The 27763-nt window shown below is 51.4% G+C and overlaps 1 protein-coding gene across 1 annotated transcript in view; it reads right to left on the bottom strand.

The window, feature by feature from the left end:
• Positions 1-27763, bottom strand: part of LOC147666376 (5'-3' DNA helicase ZGRF1-like) — a gene marked incomplete at its 3' end in the record, with an annotated part of 444183 nt that overhangs the window by 371652 nt on the left and 44768 nt on the right. Inside the window, exons 2-3 of the mRNA XM_086949098.1 lie at positions 25232-25316; positions 22925-23005 (exon numbers count right to left, since the gene is read on the bottom strand). Coding sequence (XP_086805224.1) covers positions 22925-23005; positions 25232-25252 — 102 coding nt within the window. The remainder of the gene's footprint in view (positions 1-22924; positions 23006-25231; positions 25317-27763) is intronic.

Genomic DNA, 27763 nt, shown 5'->3' with positions numbered 1-27763 from the left:
GAGATGGGTAATCACGCCAAAAGATGTCAGGTCTAACACGTGTCCCCTCCAGCTGAAAGTGGGGAGAACTACCCACCCTCTTGGGAGTTCTCTTCACTAAGGCGGAAAAACCTGGACAGACCATCAGCGTTGGCGTGTTCTGTACCAGGGCGGTGTTCCACCGTGAAGTCCATTCCCTGTAGGGAGATGGACCACCTCAACAGTTTTGGATTTTCACCCCTCATGTGCATTAACCACCTGAGGGGTCTGTGGTCGGTCTGAACACGAAAGTGAGTCCCAAACAGGTAGGGCCTCAACTTTTTCAGAGCCCAGACCACAGCAAAAGCCTCCCTTTCAATCGCACTCCACTTCTGTTCCCTGGGGAGTAGTCTCCGACTAATGAAAGCTACTGGCTGGTCTCCATTCTCCTCAGTGGCTTGTAAGAGTACTGCTCCCACACCATGCTCTGAAGCGTCCGTCTGAACTATGAACTCACTGGAAAAGTCAGGTGCCTTGAGCACCGGTGCTGTGCACATCGCAGTCTTCAGGGCCTCAAAAGCAGTTTGGCAGGCGTCAGTCCAGTCAACTCTTTTGGGCAACTTCTTGGAAGTGAGTTCTGTCAAGGGGGCGACAATGGTGCCATATCCCTTGACAAACCGTCTGTAATACCCGGTGAGTCCTAAAAAGGCTCTCACCTCTGTCTGGGTCTTGGGGGGCTCCCAATCCAGAATGGTATCAATCTTTGCCTGTAGGGGCGCCACCTGGCCGCTCCCCACCTGGTGCCCCAAATACACCACAGATCCCTGCCCTATCTGGCACTTACTGGCCTTGATAGTGAGGCCTGCCTTTTGCAGAGCCTTCAACACTTCGCAGAGGTGTTGCAAGTGTTCCTCCCACGTGGAGCTGAACACAGCAATGTCATCCAGGTATGCGGCGCTGAATTCCTCCAGCCCGGACAGCACCTGGTTAACCAGTCTCTGGAACATGGCAGGGGCATTCTTCAACCCAAAGGGCATGACGCGGAACTGGAAGTGCCCCTCTGGCGTTGAAAATGCTGACCTCTCTTTGGCCCCGTCAGTTAAGGCAATCTGCCAGTACCCCGAAGTCAAATCGAACGTACTGAGGTACTTGGCAGCTCCCAACCGATCCACGAGCTCATCAGCTCTGGGGATAGGGTGTGCGTCAGTCTTCGTGACCGCATTGAGCCCACGGTAGTCCGCGCAAAACCGGAGTTCTGGCGGGCCACCGGGGGTAGCAGCTTTCTTGGGGACCAAGACCACTGGGCTAGCCCAGGGGCTGCTGGAGGGCTCAATCACCCCTAGCACCAACATCTTGGAAACTTCTTCCTTGATGCTGGCCCTGACCTTGTCAGCTACCCTGTAAAATTTTTGCTTCACAGGCAGACTGTCTCCAGTGTCCACGTCATGGACGCACCAGGTGGTGACTCCTGGGGTCAGGGAGAACAGAGAGGAGAACTGACCCAACACTTGGCGACAGTCATTCTGCTGTTCTGGGGTCAGGGTGGGCGAGAGGACCACACCATCCACTGACCCATCTTGCTCTTTGACTGCCAGGAGGTCAGGGAGAGGATCACTATCCTCTTCCATTCCTGCATCTGTAGCCATGAGCATGGTTACTTCAGACCTCTCAAAGTGTGGTTTGAGGCGGTTCACGTGCAAAACTCTCAGGGGCTGCCTGGGAGTCTTCAGGTTAACCAGGTAGGTTACCTCACTCTTCCTTTCCACCACCTCGTATGGCCCAGACCACTTGTCCTGGAGCGCGCAAGGCTCCACTGGCGCCATCACCCACACTTTCTGCCCAGGTTGAAATTCGACCAGAGTGGTATTCTGGTCGTACCATCTTTTCATTTCTTCCTGGCTTGCTTCCAGGTTCGCCTGAGCGAGTTTCCTGAAGCGTTGTGTCTGGTTGCGGATGGCCAGCACATAGCTGAACACATCCTGGGGGGTTTTCCCACGGGACTTTTCCCAACCCTCCTTCACCAGCGAGAGAGGTCCTCTGACAGGGTGGCCATACAGGAGTTCAAAGGGACTGAACCCTAAGGACTTCTGAGGCACCTCCCTGTAGGCAAACAAAAGGCATGGTAACAAGACGTCCCACTTACGTCTCATGGGCTCCGCTAGGCCCATAATCATACCTTTCAGGGTCCGATTGAACCTTTCAACCAACCCGTTTCCTTGAGGATGGTAAGGAGTGGTGAACTTATAAGTTACCCCACACTCCTCCCACAGAGACTTCATGTACCTAGAGATGAAGTTGGTACCCCGGTCGGAGACCACCTCTCTGGGGAACCCCACACGGGAAAAGATCCCCATCAATGCACGGCCCACCACGGGTGCTGTGATTGTCCTGAGAGGGACTGCTTCCGGGTACCGGGTGGCATGGTCCACCAAGACCAGGATGAACCTGTTGCCTAAGGCTGTCTTGGGGTCCAGGGGCCCTACGATATCTATGCCCACCCGCTCGAAAGGGGTGCTCACCACTGGGAAGGGTTGAAGGGGGGCCTTCAACTTCATTCCAGTCTTGCCACTAGCTTGACAGGTTTGGCAAGATCTGCAAAAGGAACCGACGTGCTTACTCATCTGGGGCCAGTGGAAGTGGGTGACAAGCCGGTTTAGGGTCTTGTCTTGCCCCAGATGTCCTGCGAGAGGCACGTCATGACCCAGACCCATTAGGAAGTTTCTGAAGCGCTCGGGTACCACCAGCACACGGGCTGCACCGGGCTCAGCAAACTTAGGCTCGCTATAAAGTAGGTCACCTTCCCAGTAAACATAGTGATCTTTGACTGCTCCGCCTGCTGCCTGATCTACAGCCTGTTGCCGCAGACCGATGAGGGAAGGGCATTCCTTCTGCTCCCGGCAGAACTCCTCCCTGGAGGGACCACCCTCTTGCTGCCAATGGGTCAGCTCAGGTAGGTCTCCCAGTTCGGCCACCTGTTCCCCTGTAGGTTCCAGGGCATCCCCCTCAGGTTCTGCTTCTTCCTGGACCGTGGGAACGGCTGGGGCTGGTTTCCCGCGCCCTCTGCCTCTTCCTCTCCTGGCAGGTCTCTGGGCCACTGTTTCAGGCTCCAGCTCTGCTGATTCACCCTTACTGGCTGCCATAGCACGCGTGGTCACGCAGATCCACGCAGGCAGACCCAACATCTCCAAGTGAGTTCGGTGTTCTATGTCTTTCCATGGAGAACTCTCCAGGTCGTTGCCTAACAGACAGTCCACAGGCAATGCATCACTGACAACTACCTCCAAAAGACCAGAGACTCCTCCCCATTCAAAGGAAACCTTCGCTATCTTGCAGAGGCGCACTGAGCTGTCAGCGGCCACTACAGGGCGGAGTACGCCAGGGATGATTTGCTCGTCAGACACCCACTGACACCTCACGGATGTCACACTGGCTCCGGTGTCTCTCAGTGCTTCAACCTCCCTCCCACTGATGGTCACCTTCTGCCCATATTTCTTAGTGTTCGAGGGCAGTAAGGTTTCCGGGACCATCTCTCGGTCTCCTAGCGAGACAAGGGTCATGACTGCTAGCTCTCCCCAATCACTAGAAACCAAATCCCCACCCAAAGCTACACTAGCTAACGCTGGGGCGGGAGCACCAGTGGGTGCGGGCTTCTTCTTGGGACATTTCGGAGCAATATGGCCCACCTCGTTGCAGTGATAGCAGGTAGGGGGACCCTGGTTATTTCTCTTGTCCCGCCTACCCTTAGAGGGCCATGGCTGTTTAGGCTTGGGGGGTTGGGAATCCTTTTCCTGGGAACTACTTTGGGGCCCTTGCGAGAACTCCTTTTGGTTACCCTTGTCCCCCCCACTCTTCTGCTGGGGACCCTGCCCACCTTTGGCTGTGGTACCCACAATTCCTTTGTGGACCCTGGTACTGGACCAGCGGTCCGCCTCCTTAGCAAGCTCAATGGGGTCTGTCAGCTTGCTGTCTAAAAGATGCTGGCGTAGCTCTGGAACACAAAGACTACTCAAGTGCTCCCAACTGATTAAATGCAACAACCCCTTCAAATCAGTTACTTTACTGCCCTTCATCCAACCTTCCAGTGCACGCGAGTACCCATTCACGCACTCCATCCAAGTCTCAGACTCTTTCTTCTTGGAGTTTCTAAACTGCAGTCTGTACTGCTCTGGAGTAAGGCCATACCTGAGACATAAGGCCTCCTTCATATTGGGGTAGGTCATGGCACCTGTCAACTCTAAAGGCTCTAGAGCACTCCTCCCAGACGCCTCAAAATGTTTCCACAGGCCCGCCCCCCAATACTTGTCAGGCACATCATTCATCTTCAATGCAATTTCATACGAAGTGAACCAGGCATAAATATCCTCACTCCTATGGTAATTCTGTACCAGGTCTTTGGGAATATATACTTTACCCCCATGCACTGGCTGCGCGCTGCCACCATTAGAACTGGCATCCACCTCCTTATTTTTCAGATCCAGCTCCTTTATTCTCAATTCATGATCCAAAAGCAATTTCTTTTCCTCTAAGGCGCGGGCCTCTCTCTTGTCTTCCGCTGCCCTTTCTTTCTCCAATTCCAATTGCCTCAGTTTCATTTTCATGACTTCCAAGTCATATTCTCTTATTCTTTGATTTTCCTGTAACTCTTCTGGGGTGAGGCCCCTACCGGAGTGGTTGCTGCCAGCTCCTGAGCCTACTCTGCCCACTGGCAGATCTTTGCTTTGAAAACCATTTTCTACATCCACATCATCTTCCGCTTGTGCCTCCCAATGGGCTCTCAAGATTCTCTGTAGCTCCTCCTTTCTGTAGGCGCTTTTTATGGTGCACTCAAACTGCTGGCAGAAGTACCTCAGTTGCTCAACTTTGTATGAACACAAATCTTCAATGCAAAACTCTAATTCTGCTTCTTCTGCCCTCTCACTGGGTGCCTTCCCATTCTGAGACATGATGCTTTTCGAAGAGTTACTCAAAAATTCAAAAACTCAAAAACCAATAGTATGCGGTGGCGTAATGGTCTGCACTCACTAGTGATGTACACCAATTACTGTGGGTCAAGTACAAATACAAGTTCAAATCCCACCGCCTGACCACCAATGTTAGAACTGGGGGTCTCTAGTTGGCAGAGGTAGGTACCACTGTCCAAATAGGGACCCTTGCTTCTAGTCAGGACAAGGAGATAACCCTCTCAGATAACCCCTGCTCGCCCTCAAGGTAGCTTGGCCTGAGCAGTCTAGGCTAACCAGAGGCAATGCGTTAAGTATTTGTACCAACACTCACAGTAACACAGTGAAAACACCACAAACTGATTCCACAACAGTTTAGGAAAATAAAGATATTTATTCTAAACTACACAAGACCAAAACGGCAAAAATCCAACATACACAGTTCAAGGATATGGTTTCAAAAGAGTTCTTCCGGTTGTAATCAAAGTTTCTTTAAGTTGCGTTAAAATAATCCACAGATGCGTGAAAAGTTCCCAGTTGCGTCACGTTTACTCACAGTACCTTTTAGATGCAACAAAGTTCCACAAGCAGGAAGCTGGGGCGGTGGAAACAAGCGATGCGTTACTCCGGAGACCCCGGGGAGGCGATGCGACAGCCCCGCTGCAGCAGCGGGCGTGCGGCGACGAATCCGGTCTGTATGGGGAGGAAGGCAGCTTGCGTAGATTCCGGTGCGTAGGTTCCGTGGGAAGTCTGTTCTCACAAAGGCACGATGCGATGATCTCGGAGGGGCTGCGACGATCTCCGGGGCGACGATGCGCGGTCCAGCGGTGACCCTCTCTCTCGCAGCTCCTCGGTGCGATGGTTCTGCGACGATGTTCGCAGCGACGTGATGCGGTCCGCAAGCAAGCGGTGCGGCGATCTCACTCAGCGACAGGCTCTGCGACGACACTCGCAGCGATGTTCGATTCTCCCGCACCGGTCTGGTGCGTCCCGCAAACGAAGGGTGCGACGGCCTCGGCAGCGATGTCAGGCGCTGCGCCGATCTCGACCTTCGTAGCGGCGGGGAACTTCTCGCACTGTCAGGGATGCGCTCCGCAAGCGAGCGATGCGACACTTTTCAGCTTCACAAGTTTCTCAGCTTAGTCTCAAGCTTCCCAGCTCAGGTTCTCTCCACTTCTTCCACAGTGTGTGTGCCTCGGCCTGTGTGAGGTGGGATTCTTGCAGGAATACAATGTGTACATGTTGTCGGAGAAAGAATGCGTGTATTCTGTGTCTCTTCTGTATAGCGCCAAGTCCCCGCACGTTCCAGGTAGCCAGTCTGTACTTCTCTATAGTGTCAGCCATACTCGGTAGGGAGTGCCGTGGGAAACAGTGCCCTCGTCTGCAGTGCAGGTAATACGATCAATAGCCAGGAGACGCACTCCTGCCCACCCCCAACTTGAACTCTTTTGGCGCAGCTTGAAAACACTGCTGTGCCGAACCATAATATGTAAACCGTTACAAAACAAACACTGGTGCATACGCCTTTGGGGGGTTGGCTGAGCATGTACCTTATCCTCATAGTCTTTCAGTTCTGCGTCGCCGGCTCAACGGCGCCGCCAGGGAAGCTTTGTTAGCAATAATACTTATCTGCCTCCGGGAGGGGGAGGAGGAGAAGAAGGGGGGTGGGCCCCACCGGCCATCATGGGATTGCCTGAACCTACTGTAATCCATTTTGGTAGAGTGTCGGCTCGTACTTACTCAGAGCGAGGTACATAACATTATAGCCCATGCTCGGCCGCTAGGCGTCTCAGAGCAAGCAGACAGAGGGCATCCCTCAACCACCGAGAGGATCCACACCCCACCCCCTCACACCCCAGCCACATTCAGAACACCATTAAAGGATATCAATAGGACATCGAGGCTCAGGTTACTTTGTATTGGACAGTCGCTCTTGGCCATTGTCCAGTAGTTCATCCGCCGCCCTCGGCGTTACTGTCGGGAATAGGACCATGCTGTTTTCAGAGTCTGAGTGCAGTGTGCTGTCCTCTGTGTCCGTATTGATTGTGACATGTTCGTTCCTAAAGGAGCCCACCATGTCCACAGCTACCATCTGGTCCTCCTTTTGCTGCGCCGCAGAGGGTTTGCGCCGTCTCGATTGCGCAGACTGCGTGGGGGAGGTTCTGCCCGTGTGCTCCGAGTCTTTCCTGGAACTGTTGGGTGTCGCTCCTTGGGCCGCCTCGACGTCCATCACCTCAAGCCATTCCTCTACGTCCGTGGGACTCTCGAAAAAGTGGGTCTTATTGTCATATATTTTCTTGAGGCGAGCCGGGAACAGCAGGGCGTACCGGAGGTTTGCCTTCTGGAGCCTCTTCTTGACCGCAAAGTAGGAGGATCTCTGCCTCTGCACTTGGTTAGTGTAGTCTGGGTATCGTGAGATTCGCTGATTTTCATATTCTATTAGCGATTTCTCCCGGGCCTTTTGGAGTAATTTGTCTCTATCCCGGTAGTTAAGGATCTTGACGATCAGCGGTCGTGGTGGTTGTCCTGGTCTAGGCCTTCCCGTGGGAATTCGGTGTGCTCTTTAAACACAAAAGAGCGGCGACAGACCCTCTGCGGCAACATGATCTCGGAACCACTGTTCCATGAACTCCGTTGCGCAGGACCCCTCGCTGCGTTCCGAAAGCCCAATGACACGGATGTTATTGCGCCGATTGCGGCCTTGGCATCCTCCACGCTCTCCATTAGGGTCGTCACCTGTTCTTGTAGTTGTTTAATAGAGGTAGTCTGGTCGGCCACTTTCGGGGTTATCTCCGCCAGCACCACTCCCTGTTCTTTCACCTTGTCAGCCAGCTTGCAGTGGTCCGCTTTCAGTAGAGAGAGGTTTGTGGTAAGGGGTCCCATTTGTGCCTCCATGGCGAGTCTGGAGTCTCTGATCTCTCGTAGGATCAAGTCTAGCTTGTCAGCTGGTAGGTCCCCAGCAGGAGCTTGGTCCGTTGGTTTCGGTATGGGCCCCTCCGCCAGAGCCCCTGGGGCTTGTCCCGCAGCCGTCGGGCCGTCTTTCCCATCTGGGATCTTAGTCCCCTTCCGGACCATGGTAATTTCAGCCAGGCGTGCTCAGTGTCTAGGTGTGGGTTTCTCCCGCGACTCTCCCCAGCCCTGCCAGCCGTTAATCTCTTCTAGAAAGCAACACAAGCGCCACTGCTGAGAAAAGCAATTGACCAACAAGGCTCAGTACATATGGGTGTTTAGAATGAAGCATAAACAACCTGCAACTAATGAGAAGCATGGACTAGACGTCAAGCCAGCCGCCGACGTCAGTGCAGGTAATCACCCCCTAGCGCATACCCCACCCAGAGGAGTGCTCCGTAGGTTTGAAACTAAGCGCGCTTGTTTTATTTCTTTAATTCACAGCCCCTGTATGCACTCTACGGTGAAACCTTTTGAATTTCCTGCCTTGATCTTCCAGTTTCGAATTTTGTAGTTTTCTGGTTCAATGGCTAAAGGTAGGCTTTGGTTTAACTTGGGGTGAGTGTCTTTCATTTTCCGCCAGCTTGTTGCACTAAGCACCCCATTTTCTGATTGTTTCCACAGAACCAGTATAGGTCCTGAGGAGAACCCCATTAATCATAAGGGTTCGAAACGCGTCGACCATCCTTTCCCCGTATCTGGTCTACAACTTTTGCGCTAAAAACAAGTTTGTTTGTTTGGGGGGGCGTGGCTTGGCGGGCGAAGATGGCGGTCGCAGCCTTGTAGAGCTCCCGCCGGCCCGGACTAAATTCGATCATTTATCCTGACCCCCGAGCCCACTGTTGGTGCCCAGTGACTGTGTTCGATCTGGTGAAGTCTCCAGTCTGCTTTGGTGTGTCGATCCTGCGATTCCTCCCTTCCTGTGATCGAGGGGAGACGGCGGCGGAGTGCGGCCTGGTGGCCGGCCGGAGACCGGGGTCCTCGAGTTTCGCGACGCCTGGTGGCAGCTGTGACCTGGCAGGCGCGGGTGGCATCCGCTACGCCGTCCTTGGCTCATCTCTTCGACCGCGATCGCCTGGAGTTTGAGGCGGAGCCAGCGACTCCTACCCATCGGCTCATCCCCTGAAACGACCGGCGAGTGGTGGCGGCGAGGCCGGGCCCCGCGACAGTCTGGTGGCGGGACTCCTTGTGCCCGGAGGCGACCGGGGCTGGACTGGTGGTCGGCTGGGCCGTCTGATCCGCCTCCCCTGGCTCGGCCCGCTGGATAAGGCGACCCATGGACTGCGGACCCGCTGATTCTTCCTGATATATCCTGGACGGCTGCCTGTGGGGACGAGTGTGGGTGCGGCCTGTCCTGCTGGGGTGACGCCGGGGCCTTGATTTTCGCGACATCCGATCGCAGCGTTCCTCCCTGGGGCCTCATCTGGGCCGCCCCGCTCCAGTTCTTGTGGCAGTGCCCGAGAGTGGTGTTGGCCCTGCCCGGCGATTGCCATGACCAGGGACAGAGGAGGAGGCCCGCCCAAGCATGGACCCATCGATAAATTCACATGGCCGAGTGGTGGCGCTGGGGCGACCGGTGGCAGCGGCGGCCCCGGGCCAGACAATGCAGCTATCCTAGCGGCCATCACCCAGTCTCGAGACATGCTAGATGCCAAGATAGGAGCGGTTGGGGCGGATGTCACGCTCTTACGCCAGGACCTTCGCAATGCTGTGGAACGGATCGCTGGGGCCGAAACCCGTATCACGGAGACTGAGGCGGACATTAGTGGCCTAAAGAAGCGCCTTGCAGAGGTGGAAAGCGTCCAGAGGACGCTGGCGGCCCGCGTGGAAGATGCAGAAGGGCGCGCGCGGCGCAACAACCTCCGCTTCATTGGTTTTCCGGAGCGGTGCGAGAAGGACAACATGGAGAGGTTCCTGACCGGGTGGCTGGAGAGCTGGCTCCCTGAAGGGGCGCTATCTAAGTGCTTCGTGGTTGAGAGGGCCCACAGGGCTCTGACCCAGCGGCCACCGGAGGGTGAGCGCCCACGGCCTGTTATAGCCCGCCTGCTGAACTATCACGACCGGGATGTTATCCTGCGGGAGGCGAGGAACAAGGGCTCCCTCGCCTTCGAGAATCATACCATCATGATTTTCCCGGACTACACGAAAATGGTGCAACAGCAGCGGCAATCCTTCATGGACGCTAAGGCTAAGCTTCGGGGCCTCAAGCTCCAATACTCGCTCCTGTATCCGGCTCGCCTGCGGGTAATATATCAGTCTCGTACCCACTTCTTCGACTCGCCTGAGGAGGTGTTTCGCTGGACGGATGAGGCAGTGCGACTCCGGCCCCACGCCCAGCCGGGGCTGGACCCGGGCAGGTCTCCAGGATCGTCGCCGGAGCGGACACATCGCCAGCCCAGGAAGGGCCGACATCGGAGGTCTCGCTCCAAGAAAAGATCGGCTTCCGCCTGTGCGTCGCAATCGGGTGGCACCAGGGACTCTGAACACTCCGATGCGGGCAGCTGAACACTGTTGGGCCTACACGCATTCTATATGCTGCATATGGACTTGCTCTGCTTTGGCTGGTGAGACTGTTTTATTTTGTCCTTGATATGCCAGCCGGCTCCCGTGTGGAGACTTCAGCTATAGACACGGGGACGCTGTGTGGCTCGGAGGGTACCGTATACGGGCCTCAGACCCTCACGGATGTGAGTGTTGTTGGGGGGGTGGTGAGTGTGCGTCCTGGTGGGGTTTTGGGGATCCATTGGTATGGCGGGCCCTGAGTCCTCTGTTTTGGGCTCGGGTCTCTCCATGCCGCGACAGGTACTTCACTGTTTTCTGAGGTATTGGGGTGGTGGGTGCGGGGTGTGGGGGGGTGTTTTGGTGTTGCGCTTGTTGTTGGGGGAGCTCTGGGTTGGAACGGGGGAGTTGTATTTGCGGGCTGGGGGGGTGGGTCCACACATGTCGGGGGCTGTGCTTTTTGTCGATTTGCGGGTAGCACCTGGGTGGGAGGGTGGGCCAGATCTTGGACTGTATGTCGATAATGGCTAATGCTGCGAGCGTGACTCCTTCGAAGACCCTGCGGGTGGTGACGTGGAATGTGCGGGGTGTCCTGGATAAGATTAAGCGTGGGGCTGTGCTGCGGTGGGGGAAAAGGGAGATGGTGGATGTTCTTCTGCTTCAGGAAACGCACATGCTGGGCTCCAAGGCCCTTAGCCTCCAGAGATTCGGCTACCACCAGGTCTATCATGCTGGCTTTACGAGGGGCTCACGGGGAGTGGCCATACTGATTCATCGTAGGGTGGCCTATGTCCACGAGAAGCAATGGATTGACCCCCAGGGCAGATTTGTCTTTGTTAAAGGCCTACTGGGTTCCGAGCCGGTGGTTTTTGGAAGTGTTTACGCCCCTCCCCCCCTGCAATGGGCACTGTCTGAGCGGCTGTTTGCGTTGTGGGACGAGATCCCCGAGGTCCTGACTGTGGTGGGGGGTGATTGGAATGAAGTCATGGATGTGGGCCTGGACCGCCAGCGGCGAGCGCATGTGGTGTCTGACCCCCCCCCCCCGCGGCTGCCCCCACCCGGTTGAGTGCAACGGCGCGCAGTCTGGGCTGGATCGATGTGTGGCGGCATTTTCATCCCGCAGTACAGGCCTTCACGTATGTATCGGCGGTGCATGGGTCATTCTCGAGGCTCGATTACTTGTTTGTACCCGGGGCCTGCCTGAGCCGTGTTAGGGACGCCACGATACTCCCCAGGGGCCTTTCAGATCATTCCCCTGTCCTGGCCACTCTGACCCTCCCCGCTAAACGGCAACCTTTTCGCTGGCGTATGTCCGCCTGGCAGTTGCAGCGGCCGGACTATGTGGCGCACCTACGGGAGGCAATCGACCACTTCTGGTGCGAGAATTTGGTGGGGGGAGCCGATGCTGTTGTAGTGTGGGAGGCGCTGAAGCCCACGATCCGGGGCATCGACATAACTTGGTGTGCGGCCGCTCGGCGGGAGCACCGGGAGGCCATTGTGGCTGCCGCGGCCCGCGTGGAGGAGTTGGAGCAGCGTGGTCGACTTGGGGGTGAGGAGGGCGTGGTGCGCCAGCTCCTGCAGGCCCAGCAGACTTACTCCTCGGTCCTATATGAGGAGGCCCGGCAGGCGTGGCTCGCCACGCGCAGTAGGGTATATCAGTGGGGCGATAAGTCCTGCACCATGTTACATAGGCTTTGCCAGGCGACTTTCCAGCCCCTGGAGCTACCCGGCCTTACGGCGGAGGATGGCTCAGTCATGACCGACCCGGACCAATTGGCGGCCAGCTTTGCCCGCTACTACGAGGCACAATACGCTCCTCGTGATCCACTGAGGGAGAGCGAGATTGCCTCGTACTTGGATGACTTACTCCCGCAGGCAGTCCCGGAGGAGACTAGAACGGCCTTAGAGGTCCCACTTACGTCCGAGGAGCTGGGGGAAGCCCTTGGCCAACTGAACACTGGGAAGGCGCCCGGCCCTAGTGGTTATCCTGCCGAATTTTATAAAAAGTTCCACGTCCAGCTGGGACCCCACTTTCGCAATGCGCTAGAGGCAGAGCGGTCTAGGGGCGAGCTGCCACCTGACTGGCGTCATGCTGAGATTGTGGTCTTTTTGAAGCCTGGTAGGGCGCCAGACCGTCATGATTCCTACAGGCCTATCTCCCTCCTCAACATCGAGGCCAAGATCTTGGCGAAAGCCCTGGCGAACCGCCTTCTGCCCCTCATAGCCGACCTGGTCCACCCCGACCAGGCCGGGTTCATGCCGCGCAGGGCCACCCGACATAATATCCGGCGGGCGCAGGCAGCGATCGACGCCATGAGTGCTAGGGATGAACAGGCCGCACTTCTCCTTGCGGACATGGACCGGGCCTTTGACTCGGTGAGCTGGGCGTATCTCTTCACCTTATTGGCCCGCCTAAACCTCGGGCCGGTTTTCTTGTCCTATATCCGTCTCCTTTATACCAATGTTACGGCGTCGGTCCGTGTGGCAGGCGCGGTCTCAGGACGCTTCCCAATCGGCCGCGGTACCCGCCAGGGTTGCCCGTTGTCCCCATACCTATTTGCCCTGGCCATGGAGCCCCTCGCGTCGCGGGTGCGACTGGATGCCCAGCTGCGTGGCTTTGTCTGGAACGATACTCTTACGGATAGAATTGCACTCTACGCGGACGATGTCCTCCTGTTCCTTACGGATCTGCGGCGCTCTGGCCCTCGAATCCTGGAGATCATGCGGGGGTTTGGCGAAGTCTCCGGGCTTACCCTTAACCTATCTAAGTCGACCCTGTGGGTTTTACATGGCGGAGTGGTTGCCGACCATTGGGCTGCTGACCTACGTGTGGCGACGGACGGCCTGAAATACTTGGGTGTTTTCCTCTCGACTTCGCGAGCCGTGGCCTGGTCACGTAGTGTCCTGCCGGTGTGGGACCGGGTCCAGACGGATGTTAAAACGTGGTCCAGGATGCCACTTACGATCTTTGGGAGGTCGGCCATCTTTAAGATGGTGGCGCTGCCGAGACTGCTGTACCAACTTCAACATTTCCCGCACCCTATTGGCATGGAGTGGTTCCGCCAGGTGAACTCTGTGCTGAGCCGCTTCCTGTGGGAGGGCGGAGCAGCCAGGGTGGCCCTGAAGACGTGTTTTTTATCCACCTACTGTGGTGGCTTGGCCACGTCCGATCCCCTCTCCTACTACCAAGCATCGCATCTACTTGTTCTTAACGATTGGTGGTACGGGGACAGGAGTGATCCGGCATATGCCCTGGAAAGACATCTTATGGGTGACCATACGCTCCACACCGTTCTATACTCGGCGCGTATACGCCGTGGGTTGCCGTCGGTAACAAGGGTGGTCTTTGCAGTGTGGCGGCAGTCTTTGCGCCGCATGGGATGGTGGGGCAAATTGACGGCGGAAACGCCGCTGTGGCACAACGGTCTGCTCCCAGAACTGGCGGCCCTGGCTGGGTTCGAGGGTTGGGAGACTATTGGGATTACTCAACTGGGTCAAGTCATGTCCGGCGCAACCCTCAAGTCCTTTGCAGACCTCCGAGTGGAATTCCAAATGCCTCAGTCCCAGTTCTTCCGTTACTTACAGCTGCGACATGCCCTCGCCCCGAGCATTGCCGGCCTTGACTCCCTCCCGGAGTTCAGCCCGATTGAGGCGAAAGTCTTTATGGGAGACTTGGGAGACAAGAAGGTTTCCAGGATTTATCAGACTCTTGTTACTCACTGCTCGTCTACTCTCAGCTCCCTCCGGGAAGCCTGGGAGGTGGACGTGGGCACCCTGGACGAGGACGACTGGAGAGAGGCACTGGAGTCCCCACGTGGCACCGCTATCGCGGTTCGGCTCCGCCTCATACAATTCAAGTATCTGCATCGTGCCTATTACACGCGTGAACGACTGTGGAAGGCTGGTTTGATTGAGTCGTCGGAGTGCCTGCGGTGTGGGGAAATGCCTGGCACCTTGTTGCATACAGTATGGTCATGTGGTCGCCTGGCTGGCTTCTGGAGGGGTGTATGGAATTGCCTGGCTGAGGTCCTGGGCTGGGATCTTCCCCGTACCCACCGGCTAGGCCTGCTGCACGTCATGGAAGGGGTTGGGGGCAACATCTATAAACGTCATCTGTTGCTTCTGGGCCTGGTGGTTGCTAAGCGTGACTTGGCTCGGGCCTGGAAATCTGTGAGGGCCCCCCCCCTGTCGGCATGGAAGGCGGGGCTGGACTATTTTATGGGTCTTGAGAAACCGATTTTTGAGGCGCGGGGCTGCCCACGCAAGCACTTCAAGATCTGGAAGCGGTGGGCCGACTACCGTGGCCTATCCTTGGAACCCCCGGCGGAACCGGAGGAGGACATTTGATCGCAGCGCTGTCTCTGGCCCTAATGGTACAACCCAGGTTGCACCATACCTGCTTCTCTTATGTGAACCATCTTTATATTGCCTCTGTACATGTGTGGAAGGGGGGGGGGGGGATAGTGGGTACGGGTGGGGGTGTAGTTGGGGTTGGGATGGGTAGTTGGGGCTTTTAAAGCTGAGCTTCATTGATACTTGCTTAATACTTCTTATGTATGTTATCAATGCATTGATCTTGATGTGGTGATCTTGGTGTGGGAAGGTGCCACATGCTTGTCATTCTTTTGCTCAATAAACTTGGTTGTGAAAAAAAAAAACAAGTTTGTTTACCACCTTTCAAAAAGTGGATTCTCGTTCAGAGATTAAGTTAAAAAGACTTTAGAAAATTCTAAAAAACTTCAAGGGATTCCTTCAACTGATTTACGACCGATACGTGGTTTCATGTTTTTTGTATCTATTTGTTGTCTTGATTGTTTTACTGATTACTGTGTATGCATGTGTTTTGTATGATTGGAAGGCCATGTATGTTGGGAGTGTGTAAATATTATCCTACATGTCATTGTTGTTCACTGTATATATATATAAAAAATTGCTGTTTCTTTCCATGCACTAAAAAATAATGTGTTATCAACAACAAAAAAGATTTTTGAAAGAGGAATACATTCCTAGTTGCTAAAGAATTTTGCAGGTTGTTTATGCTTCATTCTAAACACCCATATGTACTGAGCCTTGTTGGTCAATTGCTTTTCTCAGCAGTGGCGCTTGTGTTGCTTTCTAGTATAGTTTGGCTCAGCCGCGCTGAGTAACGAGTCAAGACCCCAGTGTGTTTTGCTGAGCCGTTAATCTCTTGTCAGGTCCTTAAGCTCGCTCACTGAGGCTCACCACGTGGCACAGGGGGGCCTCTCGGACCCCCTCTCGGTGGCCTCTTCCGGCCGTGCAGGCCTTCATGCAGGGGGCTGGCTGGGGAGGGGGGGCAGCTCCGATGCCTCCCGGGGCGTCCGTAAGCACCGTCTATTCCATTGGGCCCGGCCCCATGGTGTTGTAGTGCCGCCCGCAGCGGTCAGAGGCAGCTCCGCTTCTGGGACCCAACAGCAACGGCAAGGCCGAAATGCGCCGGGAGGGGGGGGGGGGGGGGGGGGGGGGGGGAAGTAAGAAAAGGGGGGGGGGGGTAGGAGTAATCCCGGGCCCAGCAACAGGGGTCGCCGCCGGGTGTTGGCTGCTCCACTCCCCCGTCCCCAGACGTCGGGCCGCTCAGGTCCACAGGGCTCCCGGTGTCTCGCACCCCTCAGGGTCTTCCGGTCTGGTTCTGGGCAGGGCACCGGTCCTCCTCCCCTCAGCCCGCAAGGTATTATGTCCCCGGGATCGGCCCCGTCTTCGCCGCCCCTACTTACCGCCAGTAGCAGTATAGGCAGGTCTCGAGCGGTCCGCTCTGTAGCAGCTGCAGCGTCCTCCGTCTCAGGTGCTCCGCAGTCCGGGCACGCCCTCTACTTTAGACCCCGGTTGCCTCTCTGGGGATTAGGCCGCATTCGCGGTAGGCTCCTCCTCGTGGGCTCCCAGGCCGCCGTGATCGCCGAGGCCGTCCGGATGCGCCAAAGTGTGTGCTCGGGGCGGCCAGATCCGCCCTCCTCAGTATGTCGAACAGCCCCGCAGAGGCCCTCCAGGGGTGTGTTTGATCCGGGTGCGTCTCACCCTCCAGGCCCCGGCCGCCATCAGAGATACAGGTCGCAGCCCCGCCGGGCTTCGCTATGCAGCCCCCTCGGCCATCCCGGATATCTGAGTCCAACCAGAGCGGTCAGGGAGTCCAGCGTCATCAGGTCCGTCACTTCCACGGTGTCCAGCGGCCCCGTAAAGTCTTATTCAGTATATTTGCTTCCCGGAGGCACCGGAGCTCTAGCAGACTCCGTCCGACATCATGGCCTGCTAGCCACGCCCCCCTCCCAAGGTTAGCAACTTGACCATCTGATAGAGACTTCTATCTGCAGATTCCTTACCTTTTGAATAGATACCCAAGCAATACAATCCCCAGAGGAGGGTTTGCAAACAAATTTCAAATAAGAAAATCCTGCAGGACCAAACGGTAAAATGCCCATCTCTGTGGACATGACTGTCCAGGCAGTAGTGTTTGGTAAACGTGTGTAGAGATGCAGACGACCGGAACTCTACCTGCTAATGCAGTGGTCACAGCTTTAGCTCTGGTGGAATGAGTCTGCAAGCCTTCAAGATGCTGCTTCTTGGCCAATGTGCAGAAGATTTTGATGCTGCGCACGGCCTATCTGGAAATGGTCTGTTCTGCACCGCCAGACCTTCCTTTGCACCATCATCCCCAAAGAAAAGTTGGATGTCCACCCAGAACGCTCGTGTGCGGTCAAGGTAGAACAACAACGCTCTTTTGGGTCCAGAATGTGAAGACGCTCCTCCTCTTTAGAGGTTTGTGGTGGAGCGTAGAAGGTAGGCAGTGATCGATTTGTCTACATGAAATGAGATGACCACTTTTGGTAGAAAGTAGGCCCTTGTGCAAAGCACCACTTTGTCAGAGTAGACAGAGAGGTAAGGTGGATTATATGATAAGTCCTCCAGCTCACTTACTCAGTTGACAGATGTTATTGCCACAAGGAAGGCTGTTTTCAAGGTTAGAAGCCTGAAGGGGCAATTGTGTAGAGGCTTGAAAGGAGTGCACAACAAAAAAGTAAAAAACAAATTAAGGTCCCAATAAGGCATAATGAATGGCTAAGGAGGGAACAGAGGAATAAGACCCTTGAGAAACCTATGCCCAATAGGGGACTTGAATAAAGAGGGTTGATCAGGCAACCAACCGTAAGAAGGCAGAAATAGCAGACAGATAGCCCTTAGTAGTGCCCAGAGCAAAGCCCTGCTGGACAAAGGAAAAAACAAAAAGCAGAACTTCAGAAAGGGAGGCAGAAAGGGAATCAACAGATTTTATGCACACCATGCCCTAAATGTTTTTCAACGGCAGGCATATACTGTGTTTGGAGGGACCTAGCTGCCAAGATGACATTACAGAGTTCGAGAGGAAGGTCTAAAGCTGTCAAATGTCACCACTCAATCTCCACGCAAGAAGGTGGACAGTGGACAGGTTTGGGTGGCAAACCCTGCCCTGTTGCTAAAACAGAAAATTTTCCTTAAGGGGCAGCCTGACCAGAGGATCAATGCCCATGCTCAGTAGCTCGTGATACCATACAATCCGTGCCCCGTGCGCACTCACAAGGATGATTTGGGCCCAGTTGTTCTTGATCTTCTTGAGAATTCTGGGAAGAAGTGGTATGAGCAGAAAGGTGTATAGAAAGGCCTGAGCTCCACTGAAGACAAAAAGCTTCTCTGAGCGAGTTGCGCCTTGGAAACTCCAGCAGGCAAAACTGCTGACATTGTGCTTTCTCAGCAGAGGCGAACAGATCTAACCAAGGCTCTCCCCACTGCTGAAAGAGCCTTTGCGCCACCTCGGGTGAAGGCCTCATTGGTGATCCGTTAGGCATAGTCGGCTGAGTTTGTCCACCCCGGCATTCAGCGAACCTGCCAGGTTTTGAACCACCAGGGATACACTCAGCTGTTACAGTCATGTCCAGAAATACAGGGCCTCTTTACATAGGGTCCACGACCCCACCACACCCTGTTTGTTGCAGTATTATATGGTGGTGGTGTTGTCTGAACACTTGTACCATCCTTCCCTGAATAGAGGGCAGAAAAGCTTTCAATGCCAGTCGGATCTCATAGGCTGATGGGGAGTCCGGATTCCGCCGGAGAACAGAGCCCTCGGACCTCCACCTCTCCCAGATGGCCACCCCATCCTAGGAGTAACGCATCTGTCACTACTATGAGATTTCTCTGGTTGAGGAAGGGAGAGGTGTCTGCCTCTTACCCAATAGCAGTTCGTTAGCCACCATTGCAGGTCATTCTCAGTTCTCTCTGGATGAAGTCGAGAGATACCCCTGATGCTGCACCCACTGGAACCTCAGGTCACGCTGCAGAGCCCGCATATGCCATCTGGCATGAAATACCAGCAGGATACAGGAGTCTATGAGGCCCAACAGCACTAGTGTCAATCTCACTGAAAACCACGATAGAGGCTAAAATATCAGTATCATAGCCTGAATATCCTGAAATCGCCGCTTGGGAGGTTAAGCCCGAAAATGTATTGTGCCCTAAAGAGCTCCGAAAAAGGGAACCTGTGAGAGGGGAGTCAGGTGTGACTTCGGCAGATTGATAGTGAAGCCCCAACAAGTGCAGAAGGTTCTCCATAGTCTGGAGGTGGGAAACAACAGTTTGGGGTGAACCAACCTTCAGCAGCCAGACATCGAGTTTAGGGAAGACTGGAACCCCTGTTCTCCGCAGATGAGTTGCAACCACCACCATCACTTTGATGATCACCCGAGGGGTGCTGGTAAGGCCAAAGGAGAGCACAGTTAACTGAAAAAGCTCATGCCCTACCATAAACACCATATAGTACCAGTGGTCAGGCAGAATGGGAATGTGGAAATAGACATCCTGCAAGGCCAATGTAACCGTCAAGTTTACTGGTCCAGGGCAGACAAGAACTGAGCCAACGAGATCATTTTGAATGTTTCCTTAATGAGGAAGAGATTAAGTGCCCTCAGATCTAGAATAGGATGAGGGCCTTTGTCCATTTTGGGAACCAGGAAGTAGCTGGAATAACAACCACCGCCTACTTCTGGCACTGGAACCCTTTCTATGGCTCTCTTGGCCAAGTGAGACATAACTGTCTTGCATAGAACAAACAAATGATCCTCCTTCAGCTGATCGGGAGATGGTGGCATGGGGGAGGGGTAGTCTCGAAGGGGAGGAAGTAGCCCCCTCGGATAATCTGCAAAACCCGCCTGTCAGATGTTATGGACTGCCAGCGGGGCAGGTGATGGCGAATCCTGCCGCCAACTGGGTGCCAATGGTGGTAAAGGGGCAGACTAGGACGGTTTGGAGGCGGCTGTCGCAGTGGTACACTGACCAGACCGCTGGCCACATGAACCTCGAGGTCTGGGAGTACGGCCCCCTCGGCCACGCAGAGGCTGTGGAGTTGGGAGGTGGCCAGGCAGGTATTGGCATGGCTGAAAGCCTCTTCCGTAGCCACGAAAAGCTGACTGAGGTGGACATGGGGCAGCAGAGAGGCCCAAGGACCTGGCTGTAGCATGAGAATCCTTAAAGCGCTCTAACGCAGAATCTGCCTCGTCTCTGAAGGGGCGGGTGCCATTGAAGGACATGTTCATAAGGGAAGCGTAAACATTCCCCAAAAATCCAGTTGTCCTCAGCCAGGCTTGGCTCCTAAGGGCCACCATAGTAGAAACCTCTCTGCCTAGTGAGTCGGTCATCTCAAGTCTGCATCGCATATGAACTTTGCCATGTCTCTCCTTTCCGTGACAGCTGGGAGAGTATAGATCAGAACTCCTCCACGATCTGTGGCAGCACTTGCACAACCGTATCCCACAAAGGGTCGGAATAACGGAAAAAAAAGGCATGCCGTGTTCACAGACCGCAATGTCACGTTGGCAAAAGAAAACATCTTTTTCCCAAAACGAGACCAGCCTCTTGGATTCCCTATCCAGAGGAGCGGTAGAGAAAGCGTCTTGGGAGGCGGAGGCTTGGAACCCCATGCTACCAGGGGTAAGGTATGGCGTGAGAAAGTTTGGGCCCCCAGGTGAGGGGCAATGGCAGGCAATCGTCCTATTCACAGGAGCCCCTGTGGTGGATTTGGACCAGGTACCCAATAGGATGTCAGTGATTGTGTCATTGAAAGGGAGCAAGGGTTCTGACGTGGAGACTACCAGTTGTAGCACCTCAGTTAAGAGATTAGTCTTGACTGCCACTATGGGCAGCTGAAGGCCAAGGACCTTAGCTGCTCTACACACCACCATTGCATAAGAAGCTACATCCTCCATAGCCACGGGAGGGGGAGAAAGCAGACCAACATCTGAAGAAGTATCCAGTCCGATGACCTCACACCAGTCCACACTGTTCTTCCTCGTACAGCTGGTATTCCAAACGGTCCAGTGACCCCTCTGAGTCTTCCCCAAGGCCTAGACAATAAAATTATAGCTTGGACTCGGATCTAGGAGGCAAGGCTCCTGCCGGTGTGGGGGTAATGCCCCTCCGCTCAGTGTCACAGTCAGTGATGGCAATTGGGGGGGTAGGGGGGAATTGCCGGGAGCATCGGAACCAGTGCATGGGAAGGTCCAGATGGCACAGCCGGCGTTGGTCTGGATCCAGGAATGGATCCATGGGGCCTCGCCGGAGCCACTGGCACACAACCAGATGGGGGTCCTTTCCGACCCAGCGGGGCTCGAAGGCACGCCAACGGTATCGGGTCACCCAAATATGAAGAGCATGCACTTATAAAACTCTTTCAATTGGGCGGGGGCGCTCATTCTGAAATTCTGGAAGGCGTAGAGTCGGCCCAAGTGCAGTTTCCAGGGAGTCAGGCCTAAAACGTCAAGGCTCCCTTGTCTCTTCGGCTAACAGACGAGGAGAAGTCGAAGAACACTTTGACTTCCTGCTCTTCTTTTTGTGTCTCCTACTTGAGTGTCCTGAGGACTTCGGGCTCCACAGATGATCCCGGGACCTTATCCTCAGACGGGAATTCGACTTCCGTGGAGTCGCATGCTGAACTGCTGGCAGTTTCAGGGACCACTCCCTTAAAGCCTTCAGAGCCATGGCCCAGCAATCGGAACACTTTTTAGTGTTGTGGTCACGCTCGAGCTCCAGACAACACAGACAAATTAGGTGTGAGTCCGTCACAGACATCGCTCGGTGGCATCAGCCGCAGGGCTTAAAACCTGACTTGCACAAATACATTCCTTAAAACACCAGAAGGTAAACTCAAAACAAATCAACAAAATGTTGAAAAAGCCTGCCTGAAAGCGACAGAGGGGTAGCTTTTCTCCAGATCAGCATAGGAAAGAACTGATGTCAGCTCGCCTGGGTGGCGCCTATGTAGGTACTGCAACATCACTTCCAGCGCAGAGGACACCAATGATGGATGCACAGCAGACTGTGGCAAGCACCTGCGCGCAGGGGTACTGCTCAAGGAAAATCCTTTGGATCCAGTCTGACTCCCGGAAAAATTCAAAAAGGTAAGGAATCTGCGGCTAGAAGGCTCTATAAGAGACACCATGCGCTGTTCTGAACTGAGTGAACCTGTCTTTGTGAGGGTCTCTGCCAGGACCCAATGACTCAGTTACTGATTCTATGACTAAACAGACGGTCTTCCTAGACTACTCTAGCTGGTAGGGAGCACAGTTATTACCCTAGTACATTGTGTGCTCGTGAAAAAAACAGGACTCTATCCCTACTGCTCTCAATAAACTGGAGGGCCAGCTACATAACCCACTAGTGTGCACCAGTTGGTTCAACTTGTGTACAAATGGACAGTGGTTACCACGTCTAGTGGTTATGAGTAGCCCACTTTTCGAATGCCCCACAGATGCGGTCTTTTACTCTGGGGCCTCCCTGCCAGAAGTTAAAGCATATTCTCTAAACTGGGCTTCTGGGCATGGGCCAACTACCAACTCTACACTTGCTGTAATAGGTATCTGAATACCATTCCCTATGAACATGTCATCTTCTGGTCAACACTCCAATCTGAGAGTTGGAAGCAGCCAATTTGGTGCCAGGCCTGCTTGAAGCGGGTACCGTTGCTTGCCCTACTGTCTTGGGAAATGACTAAACTGAAACAAACAACTAAGAGAGACCAGTTTATCCAGTCCTCAACCTGCTGTAAAAGAACATTGCTTTATTTGCCACACTTTGTCCTCATCTGAATGCTAGGTTCCATGTCCCGTCCTGGCCATGGCACTGGCACCATTACTACACTTTTTCCTTTATTTTCCTGCCTTTCAGTCAACATGGTGCCATACAGTGCTAGACAAGTTTCCACTAACAATACATTTTTACAAATATGATGGTATTTTTACATACAACAAATGTTTATGTATTTAACAGACCATGGAAAAGGTTTCTAGTAGTGTATTGAACTGATTACTTGTGTAGTTCCTTATGAATACAATTGGGTGAGCACTTAATACTGACTAAACTCAGAAGTAATAGACTTTCAGTTAAATACTTAGGGATGGAGTAACAAAGATTCTTCTGAGAGTAGGTGTACCTTACTCTAGAATTACTACAAAAGTTCCATGAGTAAGTCACATGAGGGAGCGTTCCTTATCGAGTCGTTATGCCATGAAAATGCCACACAACAAATATACATTTTAGATTACCTTGTTCCCTTCAGAAGCAATCTTCAGAAATCCATCTTGCCATACCTTGGACTTTTTAGTCTTTTGATGTGTGTACAGCACCTTGTGGCGAGAAGGATACATAGCATGTCAATTTAAACAATAAAAAATAACGTCATGATTATTAGTACCTGCGCCTGAGCTAGAGAATGAGCTTTTGGATCCTCAAATATGCCCCTCTACTCTAAATAAAGGCCTTACCATGCTGTTATGATGCTGTGCTGTGACCGATGGAGATTGTAGTCGGGGTTACTCGCAGAAGTGCGGACGAGTGGCCTGAGCCCTTGATCAATAAGTGACCATGCAATAAGGTATGAAAGAGTGCAATAGTTAGTATTTCTTCAGATACCTTTAGGCTGATGACTAGTTCATACCTTCACAATAAGGATGCCCTTGCGGTGCTTAAACTCTAAATATAAGTTTATTTCAGACCCATTTATTAATGTAATACAAGGAATGAAGTACAACATTAAGTGTTACCAAGATACCTTCCATTTTTAGTCACAATGTGCAGTTTTAATACTCATATTGCATAAAATTTAAGAGAATATCATAATGCCTCAATATATACTTAACAAAATTACAATTATAAGGAAGACAAGACGTGCAAAAACTCATCTATATCATTTTCAGAGAACATCAAGAACGTTCTAGATCTTACCGTAAGAAACTTGATTATCAAAAATTAAAGTTACCTAACAAACAACCAGAGTTTCTCTAGTGTGATGACAAGATGTGGCACAAGTACACTTTTAGGAGAATGCGCAAGGAGGAATTAAGCAGAAATCCAATAGTTGTAAAAGGTTTACAGTGGTTTGTTTAGTCAGGTGTAACTACCAATATATTTTGTTCCTTTGGAGTCTCCTACCATGTATGATATTTGATCTGTACTAGACTAGATTATCCAAACTAATATAAGAGACCCATGCCCACCATGTTCATATGAAATTCTCTTTCGCATTCTTCAAGTTATCCACTACGGGTTTTAAAACCTAAGCTTACCAATGTGCCTTTGAGGAAATTATCTTGTTCTTATAGTGGAGGCAAGTTGCTTACAACATGTATGACAAGAAATACATCTGTGGCATTCAGATTCCTTTTGATAATTAGATTGTTATTGGCACTTTCTTAAATGACTGCCCAGAATAGTTTAAACTAAACACATTTGAAAATCAAATTTTAAATAGAATTTTCTAAAGATATGATCAATATTCTAAGTTTGTTTTCTGTTGTAAAAAAAGATAAACACAAGTGTGAAGAACATAAATTACTAAAAAGCATAACATACTTTTGGAGGCAAATAACTATCCCTCAATTGCCTTGCTGCAAAATACTATAATAGCTATGGGAGAGGTAGGGCGCAGCGGGCAGAGCAGCTGACTCCGGAGCGCGGGGCTCACGGTTCGATCCCTGGCAGCAGCTGAACATCATGTGACTCTGGGCAATAGCTCGTTTTATCTCTCCAACGCCTTAAAGCCCTTAAGGGGGTGATATGTTCGTGCTTTAGAAATAGGATTTATTATTTATTACTAGCTAACTATTAAGTCTATGGGGATGGTGTTATCAATGTGAAAACACCACGGTAAACACATTTCTAACCTATGCAATAAATCAATTTCTACTACATCCTCTTTAATAGCCCATGGACAAAAAATCTAGAAATAGGAGTGGTATGAACATCATTTACTGCATAATTAGCCACGGCCCTACCCTGCACAGTCATCCATCGATCCGGTCCATGCACTCTGGGGAGCCATGGAATCCTGGAACACAGCGGGACTGCTGCTTTCCATGAGTCTGCCTCTCATCCACCTCAATGCCCAGGAAACGCAGAACCCATTTCACATGTAGCTTAGAAGCTCTCTTTCTGGCTACAATATCGAGGACCAGAAAGTACAGGGAGAGTTCCCGTTTCAGATTCATCACTAACACTTGTACCCTACTGATTCTAGCCACCTCGAAAACTGCTGCTTGGAGCTTGCAACATTCAAAGATGTGCACTGCTGGTCTGGTTAGGGGGATCTGCTTCCGCGTACATGCTTTGATCTTTGGCTCATAGCAACCTCTTAAACTCAAATTACAGACTGAAAAGCTTTCCAGAAAAGGCTTCCTTTGAAGTCTCTCTGCAGAAAATGCAAAGGCAAAAAATCAGCTGCCATAGGACCCAGTTTTCTTCCACAGTAAAGTACTTGTTCTTCTTGTGTATTCAGAGTTAACATATTTTCACATTATGTCTCAGTTGTCCACACACTGAATAAATACACTGAAGATGAGACATTTCAGACTTACAGTAAACTCCTGGCATGTCATGATTTGCCCAACGGTAACCAAATCATTCCTTTCACATTATGTTCTTTGGAGCTCTTCACAATGCCTGAAAAACATCAGTGATATATGTGGAATATGTTATTTGACAAGGTGTGCAGTATCAACACTCTTGATCCCCCAACAATTACAACCCAATAATCAATAGCATGTTGATTCAAGTAAAATACTTCTCTGGCCTGATTCAAGACGTGACTGAAACTGCCCCGAAGCAATGGCTGAAGGAGGCTGGTCCAAAGGCCGTTTTTAGTATGGTTTCAAAATAAAAGGTTTTTGAATGTGCCACACCTAAAAGGAGGTCTGGAGTATTCTTAATGGAGAGGACTGGTCGTTTAAATGACTTGTTTTTGTAAAGCTCCTGTCTCTGGAGTAGTTCACTCATCATTTAAAGACTGCAAGAAAAACGGTCGCACAAATGAAAGTAAACAGGACATTATTAATTTACACAACACAGATAATCAGTTTATTGGTCAAGTTTAGTAGATAGGCCTATCTAGTACATTATTGGGCTCTAAAGACAGAACAGTATACACACACAAAAAACACAATTTACTTTTGAGACGTTAAAATACTTTTAATGGGTACTCATGGCATTTTAATAGCATTAAGAGTGCTAGAGCGGGGATGTTTTCATTATCGGCTGTTCTACGCTGACCTTATTTTTCTACTCAGGTTGATGAATCTTTAACATTATTTTAGAGGAGATTAAGAGCTGGAAATCATACCAAATTTATAACAATTTCTATGTCGATCAGGCAGTAAAGAGAGTTTTTTATGAGTTAAAGGGTTTTATTATTCAAAGGCTTAGTAAGTCGTCTTTTTTAAAGTTACAAGTTAAATTCTTTATTCTCAGTTGTTAAAATCTCATTAGAAATCAATAAGTAATCAATAAATCGCAAAACATTGCCTTAAGCGTGTTCCATAAAAGAAAACAAATCCCCATTTTAAGAATGAGAGGGAAAAGATGTCAGTCTCATAGATCCATAAAGACTTCTGATATTGAGAGAGAATTATAAAGCAAAATGGGTCAGAATTAAACCTCAGCTCAAATAAATAAATAAATAATCAATCAAAGCAGAACTTATCATAAAGAGAGGTTCAAGAAACTCCGTTGAGTCTTGAAAGCTAAGCGTAAAGTGTTGTGGAGAAATGGAAAAGGCTCGGACTCTTCTCTAGAAAAACACACTATTATAGACAAACAAAATATTGTTTCAATCTTCAGGTAGCTTCTTCTGTCGACCATTCAGCTTCTGATTCTCCCATGGGAATGTGTTCACTCCCAGTCTTTACACAGGAACACAATATTCTTTAGACAGCAACTTCTAATACTGCAACTATGTGTCATCATCTCGAAGGTTCTCATATTTCATTCTCCCATTTGAGTCTACATTCCCACGTGTGAAGCTTCATTCCTAACCTTCTAAATACCAAGTTTATTCATTAGCTAACCATTATCATTTTGGAAGGTGAAACATCTATATAAAGGAAAAGAAAAACATTTTGCACAGCAACCATTCATTGAAAATTCAAGTCTGCTTAAAAGTTCAAGATCAAGTTTAAATGCTGACTTCACAATTTAATTTCTTTAGCCCTGCTAACTTCAATACGGCAGTGTCTCAGAGTATTAGGCCTAGCATAATTAAGTATGATTGCCTAGTGCAATTCTTTTCCATTAAATTCATGTTTTAGGTCTCTTTAGCTTTGCAGACTTTGAAACATTATTTACTCGATTCTTCAAAAGCTTCTCCAAGAGCAAACTACTCTTTTAGAACATGTAGTTCATGCCTGCAATGATAGAGCTACCAAATACTGCATTCTGTGACTGTGCAATAACCAATGTAGAATATAGAATACAGTGGAGGCAGAAACAAATATCTTCGACAGGGCTGATTCTAAGGTTGCTGCCACTGGCCCAACGAGTAGATGCATGCCAGAATGCAGCTATATGCAGAAAGTATTGCCCATGTGCCTCGGTGGTGGGAGGAGAAAGAGCTTTGATCATTGTCTAAAGTAGCACAAACCGTGGCAAAGTAGACGTCATGATTCTACAAGTTTGACAAGAAATGAGAAGGAAAAAAAACATAAAATTCAAAGAAAATGGGGATTGCTTAAACAGCAAATTAAAAAAGCCATAACCAAACCCTCAATAAAATATACACATAGTTAGATCACATTTAAAGAAAATTGTATTAAATGGATCAGTCATGAAGTTTGAACTTTCACCACTAAAGGCTCAGACTTTTCTAAACCAAGCTAGGACTAGAGCAGTGTTTGAGAGCTCACAGAAAGCTGATTCACACACTGGCTGGCTGACCAAAAACTGGCTTCGGGACCTATATATGAAGAAGCACAATGATTGACCCAAATTGAATGTCTCAGAGAACTATGCTGCTTTCCATGCATGCCGAGCTGTTTGCTTCAAGGAAAATCAGTGAGTAATTCTCTTTTCAGAGAGTTCTGACAGAGAGCAGATGTTAGAAGTCAAAAGGTACAACA

This window comes from Lissotriton vulgaris, unplaced genomic scaffold (assembly GCF_964263255.1).
Source record: "Lissotriton vulgaris unplaced genomic scaffold, aLisVul1.2 SCAFFOLD_871, whole genome shotgun sequence".
In the NCBI taxonomy this organism is placed as follows: Eukaryota; Metazoa; Chordata; class Amphibia; order Caudata; family Salamandridae; genus Lissotriton; species Lissotriton vulgaris.
The sequence above is the reverse complement of the archived record's forward strand: the minus strand, read 5'-3'. Positions and strand labels throughout refer to the sequence as shown.